The sequence below is a fragment of the Crassostrea angulata genome, chromosome 1 (assembly GCF_025612915.1).
Source record: "Crassostrea angulata isolate pt1a10 chromosome 1, ASM2561291v2, whole genome shotgun sequence".
Classification (NCBI taxonomy): domain Eukaryota; kingdom Metazoa; phylum Mollusca; class Bivalvia; order Ostreida; family Ostreidae; genus Magallana; species Magallana angulata.
In genome coordinates this window covers 281,121-291,522 of record NC_069111.1, presented here as the reverse complement: position 1 = coordinate 291,522, position 10,402 = coordinate 281,121, and the positions used below count along the sequence as shown (strand labels likewise).

The 10,402-nt window shown below is 31.6% G+C and overlaps 1 protein-coding gene across 1 annotated transcript; it reads right to left on the bottom strand.

Moving 5' to 3' along the window:
- Positions 1 to 264: 264 nt before the first annotated feature.
- LOC128165233 (adhesion G protein-coupled receptor E1-like) lies at positions 265 to 4,531 on the bottom strand. Its single transcript, XM_052829547.1, has 7 exons — positions 4,426 to 4,531; positions 3,997 to 4,152; positions 3,326 to 3,433; positions 2,779 to 2,907; positions 2,369 to 2,494; positions 2,154 to 2,276; positions 265 to 1,842 (listed from the first exon to the last, which is right to left on the bottom strand). The coding sequence occupies exons 2-7, from the start codon at positions 4,142 to 4,144 to the stop codon at positions 1,829 to 1,831; spliced, it is 648 nt and encodes a 215-aa protein (XP_052685507.1). The 5' UTR covers positions 4,145 to 4,152; positions 4,426 to 4,531; the 3' UTR covers positions 265 to 1,828.
- Positions 4,532 to 10,402: the final 5,871 nt, after the last annotated feature.

Sequence of the window (10,402 nt, the reverse complement as noted above, 5' to 3'; positions counted from 1 at the left end):
CCGTGATGAGTTGTGTATTCAGATGAGGCGGGCTACATCTGGTGGTACATGTATGGTGGGTTTTTTTATCATAAAATTCAGAATTATACAAGAACCGTAAACATGTGAAATTTCAGAAATGTCAAACAGCTGGTTGCCTTTAAAAACAACAAATAATATCGTCTTGATTAGTTATAGTGTTTATATTGTTTACCTTTCTCTGTAAGAGTCAATCGTTTTCATCTTTAAGGTGTACGAATGGTCATTTGCTTTTTTAAATATTAAAATAAATGGTTTGTTTTATTAGTTGTGTGGTTTTTTTTTTATTGAAATCCAATTCAGCAGGGCTTCATGTAGCGCATGTTATACAAGTATTGAATCTTATGTTATTAAATTTTCTTAATGAGGTAAGATGGTCTACAAGTTAAGCATAATATTTACCTCAACAAGTATTAACAGATTTGTAAAGCCATATTTTTTTTAGTAAAGATAAAAACCTAATGTTTTAGATTTGAAAATTTAATATTATCCTATATGTTCAGGTTTTCCGATCCTCAACCATGAATAATTTTTTTATCATATAATTGTTATTCGTCCTTCCAACTTTATAAATAAAATGACATAAAAAAGAAATTTATTATAGTATCCATGAATTTGACAAAGTTATTACAGATTTGCCATACATGAATGATGAAATATACAAACAATTTAATATTTATACCAGCTGGGATAAAATTAAAAGAAATGTTTGTACAGGTACATCATTGGTTCTAACCCCTTTCCTATAGGCAGTTACAAGATATAGATCTCCATAGACCCATTTAGACAAATATATAATTATATGGTTATTTAAACTATTAACATTAGAAGACTAATTAATATTTTTCTATGAAAAATGTAAAAGGCAGATTTATTGTACAAATAAAACAATTCCGGATTATTTAGAGTTATCGAAGGACATTGCTGAAGATTGGAGATCATCCATACATACCTTAGATTAAAGGTGTATATACCATTTGAAATAAAAATTATAAAAGAAAGAAATGTTTGCGTTTTTCAATTAAGCTACAACAGTTTTAATTTTCTGCAAATTATACAGTTTTAATGAAACGCATTTAAAAGTATTAAATGTAAATTTGAATTAATTTGTTTGTAGTCGAGTCGGCTAATAAACACCCACCCTTGAAATATTCCAAAGCATGTGATGTGACAAGCTATTGTTAAAACGTACTCAAGATGTCAACGCGAAAACGTGATCGGTCCGTTGGCAATGGGATAACGCGTTCGGAGAGGAAAAAAAGAAGTAAAAATAGTTTAAAAGAGAACGTTGTGAAATGAGAATCTATATTGGAGACCACTTTTAGTGATGGACACGTGTTAGAAACTCCATGTTTAATTATTAGCTTGCCGGTTTCTTCCTATAACCAAGTAAGTCACACAGCGGTTTTTTGTTTGTTTAAAAAGATATTTCCTCATTAAGAAAATCAAGCTTATGTCTAAGGTACGATACTCATTGTCTTGTAAATGACAGTTGAATGAGCGAATGCTGTTTGTACATGTCGCCTGATTGTGTCAACTGTGGGTTCCAATATCGCATTTGTGTACATCTAGAAAATTGATGAATATATCTAACATAATGGTCCCGTCGTTAATTGTTCTTAAATTGAAAGACAAGTAACACAAGTATTGATATTGATGTAATAACACACCAAAAACATTATCAAAATAAAACACCTTTGCAGGTGTGCCCATTTCCTTTATATCCAAAGTTAAACACATACAGTAAAGTGATCCGTTGACATTTGTACACGTTGTCTGGGGGTGATGTTTTGGTTTTCGTGTTCGTAATTTATCTGTTTCTGACTATACAAATAAAAACATTAAAGATGTTATATGACAAACCATATCGAGTACCATTTGAAAGTTTCCTCAATAAAAAAGAAAGGCACATTTGCTTAATCATATTACAAAACGAAGCCCAATGGCTACTCGCTTACTTTTTTCTACCAAAACTAGAAGTTATTTTTAAAGTTTATCCTCTGTAAAAGAACTTTTTCGACCCATAAGATTTTATATTTAAGCTGTTATTAGAAAATTCCTTTATTCATGGAAATAAACTCAGATTGCCTTAGCAGAAATTTTTAGTAATATGGACGTAGAACAGTTAGTCATACCATTGCAAATTCTACCATTTCCTTCAAAGCCAGTCCTACACGAGCAGGTGTATGAACCCCACGTGTCTGTGCATGAGGCGTGTGCAGAACATACGTGAGTATTTCTCAGACATTCGTTGATATCTGAAAAACCACATTTCAGCAACTCAAAATGTTGAAAGAATAATATGTTGAACTTCAAATCAAGGATATAATTAAAAAATGAATATGCTTACTTCTACAATCATTGCTCCACGGTTCAAAGCCGGTCTTACATGAGCAGGAGTATAATCCAATAGTGTTTTTGCAATAGGTGTAGGTTTTGTTGCAGTTATCGGTTCGCCTTTCACATTCGTTGATATCTGAAGATATATTCATTATGTCTGATGATGGATGTCAGAAATGCCATTTAACAACAGAATCATATTTAGCTTAAAGATTTAGTAGTTTTAACTATATCATTTCATTTAATATTGATTATATCATTTAAAGCAAAATAAATAGATTAAACTGATAAATAAAAGTAAACCTAGGCAAATTTTTTTTACAAAGCACTTGACCAATCATTATATACAAAGCAAATTAACGTTTTATTTAATGGAATTGTTTTTATACTCAAGCCGTTGGTATGTTGTTTATGAATTACCGTCACATTTCCCGGTTTCTTCGTTTCTTTCAAATCCTGTTTTACATGAACATTTATAAGAGCCGAATGTGTTGGTGCAGAATTCACGTGCATCACAATTTGCTGTTCTCTTGTAGCATTCGTCAATATCTGAAATGGAGAAAAAACATAACATTGTACGATTCTATTTAAGAACTATCTTTCAAAATATCATTTTTTTTAAAACAGAAAAAAATTAATCTTTTTCATTCTATATTTGGGAGTTGAAACTTTGTGCTAATTGTATATGTTTTATCATGTTGACACGATATTTTTAAACATAATATCTTTGATCACATAAAGAATAGGTATGCAAATTTATATATTAAAAATATCATAATAGCAAACATCTAATTGTTTTGATCAGATAGGTTTAATAACCATTGCGTACATATTATAAGTATTATAAGTATTATATTCAGAAATTATATTCAATTTTTGATTTATAGTGGATATTTATCTTTTTGAATAATTATAAATAGAAGCGGTTTTTCTTTGTTTTACCAGAAACGCATCCATGATTTCCCACCTGTACATGTATAACCGTTCCCTGTAAATCCCTGCTTACATCTGCAATGGGTACCTCCTACTAAATATATGCAGTTTGCCAATCTGGAACAATGTTTCCAGCACCAATCTACAATTTCAAGCAGGTGACCCTCTTTTAAAAGTTAACTACGTATTTATCTTTTAACTTTAATAGCTGGTAAATGCTTAAATTGATAGATATATTACATATAAGTCATATATTTCAACAAATTTCAAAAAGAATATTTAATTTATTTTCCCTATTACCATTATATTTTCATTATTTTCATTTTTAGTATATGAATAAACGAATTTCAATACCATAAATTATGAATGTTGACTTACAGAATATGTTTATTGATAAAAATTAATATATTGCATTATCGCAAGTTCGAAAGTGATTTTCTAAAAATTGAACAAACTGCTTACTATTCCTTTTTTTTTCATCTTATATTGTGTTTAATAAACAGCAAATAATATTAAGACATTAGTATTACAAGTATAAAAATAAGTATAAAAGAACGTTTATAGTATTACAAACCCACGGTATAATTACGCGTTTTTATTTGTAGTTCCTTTCTTTTCATAAAACCCTGCAAAAAATAATACGTCAAAAATAGTGTACAAATTATTGGGCTTTTTTAAGATTATTATTTTTTCTTTTGGTCTTACAATATCCTCTTTTCTGAACTTTAATCACTTCATTTCGTCTGCCATTTTCATGTTGGCGCTCAGTAAAGGTATGGGAGTCGGTGCCAGAAATCCACAGTAAAACCAAGATTACCAACAAACTCAATATCCAGCAGTCTGCTGATTTCATCGTAAGTTCTATGAATATAATGATTTATATGTAACATTCATTTTTTTAATCAACTATTACACAAAATGTTTTATTTCATTATAATTCATCATCGAAAATGTTAACATCTAAAGAATTACTTTGTACCTAGTTTAACAATGTCTAAATGTATTCAAAGAAATTTGGAAATAAATTCTTTTTAAATTTTTAACTTATAAAGTTTAATTAAACTAAAATAGCTACTATCTGATAATCAATAAAGTTAAGCATAGATTAACACTATAAGAAAAGCTATTACATACCGCTACCAGGGTCCCCCAGTAGTGAGACTTCTGAGGCGGGTAAGGTCTCGTGACGTCTCGCCACCTGGCGTCCCCACACCGGGCCGGGTTACTCACGCGACACAGTCATTAACGCAGTCCTACAGGGAGGGGGTGTACCGTGATGAGTAGTGTATTCAGATGAGGCGGGCTACATCTGGTGGTACATGTATGGTGGGGTTTTTTATCATAAAACCATAAACATGTGAAATTTCAGAAATGTCAAACAGCAGGTTGCCTTTAAAAACAACAAATAATATCGTCTTGATTAGTTATAGTGTTTATATTGTTTACCTTTCTCTGTAAGAGTCAATCGTTTTCACCTTTAAGGTGTACGAATGGTCATCTGCTTTTTTAAATATTAAAATAAATGTTTTGTTTTATTAGTTGTGTGATTTTTTTTATTGAAATTCAATTTTGCAGGGCTTCATGTAGCGCATGTTATACAAGTATTGAATCTTATGTTGATAAATTTTCTTAATGAGGTTAGATGGTCTACAAGTTAAGCATAATATTTACCTCAACAAATATTAACAGATTTGTTAAGCCATAATTTTTTTTAGTAAAGATAAAAACCTAATGTTTTAACAATATCCTATATGTTCAGGTTTTCCGATCCTCAACCATGAATTATTTTTTTTATCATGTAAATGTTATTCGTCCTTCCAACTTTATAAATAAATTGACATAAAAAAAGAAATTTATTATAGTATCCAGGAATTTGACAGTTATTACAGATTTGCCCTACATGAATAATGAAATATACAAACGATTGAATATTAATACAGTCTGGGATAAAATTAAAAGAAATGTTTATACAGGTACATCATCAGTTCTGACCCCTTTACTATAGGTAGTTACAAGATATAGATCTCCATAGACCTATTTAGCCAAATATATAATTGAATGGTTATTTAAACTATTAACATTAGAAGACTAATTAATATTTTTCTATGTAAAAGGCAGATTTATTATACAAATAAAACAATTCCGGATTATTTAGAGTTATCGGACATTGCTGAAGATCGGAGATCATCCATACAAACCTTAGATTAAAGGTGTATATACCATTTGAAATAAAAATTATAAAATAAAGAAATATTTGCGTTTTTCAATTAAGCTACAAAAGTTATAAATTTTCTGCAAATTATACAGTTATAATGAAACGCATTTAAAAGAATTAAATGTAAATTTGAATTAATTTGTTTGTGGTCGAGTCGGCTAGTAAATGCCCACCCTTGAAATATTCCAAAGCATGTGGTGATACAAGCTATTTTTAAAACGTACTCAAGATGTCAACGCGAAAACGTGATCGGCCCGTTGGCAATGAGATAACGCTTTCGGAGAGGAAAAAAGAAGTAAAAATAGTTTGAAAGAGAACGTTGTTAAATGAGAATCTATATTGGAGACCACTTTCAGTGATGGACACGTGTTAGAAACTTCATGTTTAATTATTAGCTTGCCGGTTTCTTCCTATAAACAAGTAAGTCATCCAGCGTTTTTTTTTTGTTTAAAAAGATATTTCCTCATAAAGAAAATCAAGCTTATGTCTAAGGTACAATACTCATTGTCTTGTAAATGACAGTTGAATGAGCGAATTTTGTTTGTGCATGTCGCCTGGTTGTGTCAACTGTGGGTTCCAATATCGCATTTGTGTACATCTAGACAATTGATGAATATATCTAACATAATGGTCCCGTCGTTAATTGTTCTTAAATTGAAAAACAAGTAACACAAGTATTGATATTGATGTAATAACACACCAAAACATAATCAAAATAAAACACCTTTGCAAGTGTGCCCATTTCCTTTGTATCCAAAGTTAAACACATACAGGAAAGTGATCCGTTGACATTTGTACACGTTATCTGGGGGTGATGTTTTGGTTTTCGTGTTAGTAATTTATCTATTTCTGATTATACAAAGAAAAACATTAAAGATGTTATGTGACAAACCGTATCGAATACCGTTTGAAAGTTTCATCAATTAAAAAGAAAGGCACTTTTGTTTAATCATATTACAAAACGAAGCCCAATGGCTACTCGCTTACTTGACTGACCATATCTTACTTTTACCGTGGATGCTAACTACGGTCTGATCGAAGGTATTGCTTTTATCACTTTAGATTTTACATCAAAATTGACATACCTGTCAACAAAGTACAATTCAAATCGATAAAAGGAAAAATAATCCTAGAATTCTTTATTGATACATCGTCTCTTTTACCCGGATAATTTCAAATGAACGAAAACGAACATCATACAGAGCTCAAAATGGACAGTGTTTAAATCTGTTCTCCATTCGGGGTACTTTGGACATCTCGCACAGATTTTAAACATTATCATACGTGGTTTTTTGATGTCTTTTTGCAATGAAAAATCCCTGTAAGCTCTCTATATTTGGTACTGAATTATAACCTAAAGTTCATATCCCGGTGAACTTTTTTAAATTGCTGTTTATTTCTTTAATAACCTCTTTCAGAATATAAAATGGTATGCATTTAATAAGATCTTGCCAACACATTTGCCGCGTTGTTGTAACAATAACATTGATACGATACTCTGGTTTTGACGAAATAAGAAAAACTACCACAATTCTGCCTTCCATGTGAGCAAAAATCCTCCTCTGCAATTTTAAGAAAAATCTTCAAATATGCAATGTATTCCTCTTATTGTATCACATTACTGCAAGCTTTTTTATTCCCTTCTATATCTATTTAAACCTTCATTTCAAGTAAACAAGTTTCCTTATTATCCAATCATTTATTATCATTTGTAAGGTTTTTTTTTATAAAGAGTTTTACTTAAAGAAAGTTGTTTTCAAAAGCTGGGAAGGGATTCGACCTATTATCAATCAAAACTGCTAAGTTGAAAGTCAACGATAAGGGACCCTCAGATTTCAGATACATAAGATATTTCTGTAACGACCTCTGTTGAAGAGGTTATAGAAAATTATTTATTCACCATTCCATCAATTTCTGTGCTTACAAAAGTTTTTTTTTTTCATTACGAGACCCGTACCATTTGTTTTCATTTTTTTATATTCAACTTAAGATTGGGGTTATCTGATCAAAATTACTAATCAAAGTACTGAAGAACTGACGAGAGTTGATTTTGTCGATGTTTATTTATTCTAAAATCAATGATATGTTATTTTGCATGACAAGTACATATAGATTCTAATTTTCATTTGAATTACGCACAATTTTATAATATGAATTTTTGGACTTTTTCGACAAGAATGTCGCGAAACCCCCATTTGAATCATGTTAAATAATATTTAAAGATAAAATTAATTCAATCAAACTACATTTATGTATTAGTAATAGAAACATTTCTCGAAAATTGTATGGATCCAAGCAATATTGAACTCTAGTCTCGTTCAACCAAACGCTCGGCTGACACCGTAAATCTCCGAGAAGCTAGAGAGACTTTCTGCTTGTCGGAGATTTACGGAAACAGCCGAGTGTCGAGTTGAACGAGACTATATTGAACTCTGGCGTAGGAATACATACGACTACAAAAAATATCTAAATTATTTGTACCATTTAAAATCTGGCTATTATCAAGGTATTTATAAACAAGTTTCCTTGAAAAATAATGCTTTAGCATACATTACATCGAATTTATCAATTATTTTCAAGAACTAAGTCTTGTCAGCAGCGATGATTTGTGCTGAGGTCCAAACACTGTTTCACTTTCGGTTTGTCTGCGTGACTGCATAGGAGAGTTGATTAAAATCAACTCCCAAAAAGTATTTCAAACAGTTTTATCTCATATATATGCATGTACGGTTTTCATTGATGGAAATGTGAGTCACTTAAAGAAAGAATCATGGGTAAATGTACTTGTTGTTTAATATTGAGAAACCATCTACCATAACCTGGAATTTTTTTGGATGTGCATAATTGCACTTTAATTCAAGTTAGTCGCATACAGTGAAATTATTTTCATAAATTAACAGATGGCAACAACATAAGAAATTAAACTTTATTTGTTTCTACCTAACTGAAAAAAAGGCATAAATATAACAAAACGTCAACTGCTTTCTGATTGTAATTGTATGTAAAAGTTTCACTCATGACATTCTTTTAAGAATAGACCCCCTACATGATTGGGCTACAGATGCATTTTCCAGTGTCACTCGATGCTTCAAAAGGATCTTGTGAGAGTTAGTGCTTGAAATCAACACCAGACATAGGTTCAACAAAAAAACTGCATCGTGTGTATTCTGATATCATGTTGATTCATAGTAAGTGTGCTCTGCAGATGAAATTATTGATTAGCGTATCAATTCATTTATTTTGAATTTATATTATTTTACGAATTGCAATAGGTTTTAGAAAATCAATTATCAAAAACTATCAGTGAATATTTTGGAAATGATTATAAAGTGAAATAACATGTCCCTAAAATATGGATTAGAACGTTTTAGAGAGATTTTTTGAAATTGTTTTTAGCTCACCTGAGCCAAAGGCTCAAGTGAGCTTTTCTGATCACAATTTGTCCGTTGTCTGTCGTCGTCGTTGTCATCGTCGTCGTTGTTGTAAACTTTTCATATTTTCATCTTCTCAAGAAACACTGGGCAGATTTCAACCAAATTTGGCACAAAGCACCACTGGGTGAAGGGGATTCAAGTTTGCTCAAATGAAGGGCCACGCCCTCTTTAAAGGGGAGATAATTGAGAATTATTGAAAATTTGTTGGTATTTTTCAAAAATCTTCTTCTCAAAAACTATTAGGCCTGAAAAGCTTAAACTTGTGTAGAGGCATCCTCAGGTAGTGTAGATTCATGTTTGTTCATATCATGGTCCCCGGGGGTAGGGAGGGGCCACAAGAGGGGGATCAAGTTTAACATAGGAATATATAGAGAAAATCTTTAAAAATCTTCTTCTCAAAAAAAAAATCAGGTCAGAAAAGCTCAAATTAAAATGGAAGCATCCTCAGGTAGTGTAGATTCAAGTTTGTTCAAATCATGGTCCCTGGGAGTAGGCTGGGGCCACAATAGGGGGATCATGTTTTACATAGGAATATATAGAGAAATTCTTTTAAAATCTTCTTCTCAAAAACTATTAGGCCAGGAAAGCCCAAATTAAAATGGAAGCATCCTCAGGTAGTGTAGATTCAAGTATGTTCAAATCATGGTCCCTGGGGGTAGGGCGGGGTATAATGGGGTATAAATTTTTATATATATAGAATATCTTTAAAAATGTTTTTCTCAAAATTATTAGGCCAGGAAAGCACAAATTTGAGCACCCCCAGCTCGTATAGATTCAAGTTTGTTTAAATAATAGTCATGGGTTAGGGTGAGGCCACAATGGGGGATTTTACAGAGGAATGTATAGATAAAATCTTTAAAAATCTTCTTTTTAAAAACTATTTCGCCAAGAAAACATAAACTTGTGTAGAGGCATCCTTGGGATGTGTAAAATCACAGTCCCTAGTGGTAGGGCGGGGCTGTGATGGTGGTTTGAACAGGTACAACAACAAAATGGGCTTGGTATTTACCCCAAAAAAGAGGTGGATAAAAATTGGCAGATTTTCCATTTTTTTAGCAAGATCTACTCTACTTAGTTGTCAAAATATTTTGATACTGTAATGATAATTTGATCAGAATTAAGGCAATCGTAGCTCAGGTGAGCGATGTGGCCCCTGGGCCTCTTGTTAAAAAATGTTTCAAACAGTTTAATTTCCAAATTTCGACCAACAAAGAGAAATAGATACATGCATCAACGAAAAATATATACTAGTATAGATAGTATTTTAATTCCCGATTTTGACGGAGATCAATGGATACACACATAAATCAATACATACCGTCATCGAGGTCCTCCATTAGTGTAACGTTAGTAGAGTGTCGTGACAGATCGCCTTTTGTCATTTTCAGACCTGGCCAGAACAGACACGCAAAACAGTAATTAGACCGAGGCTGTGATCATTCGACTTTTGATGGTCAAGGGA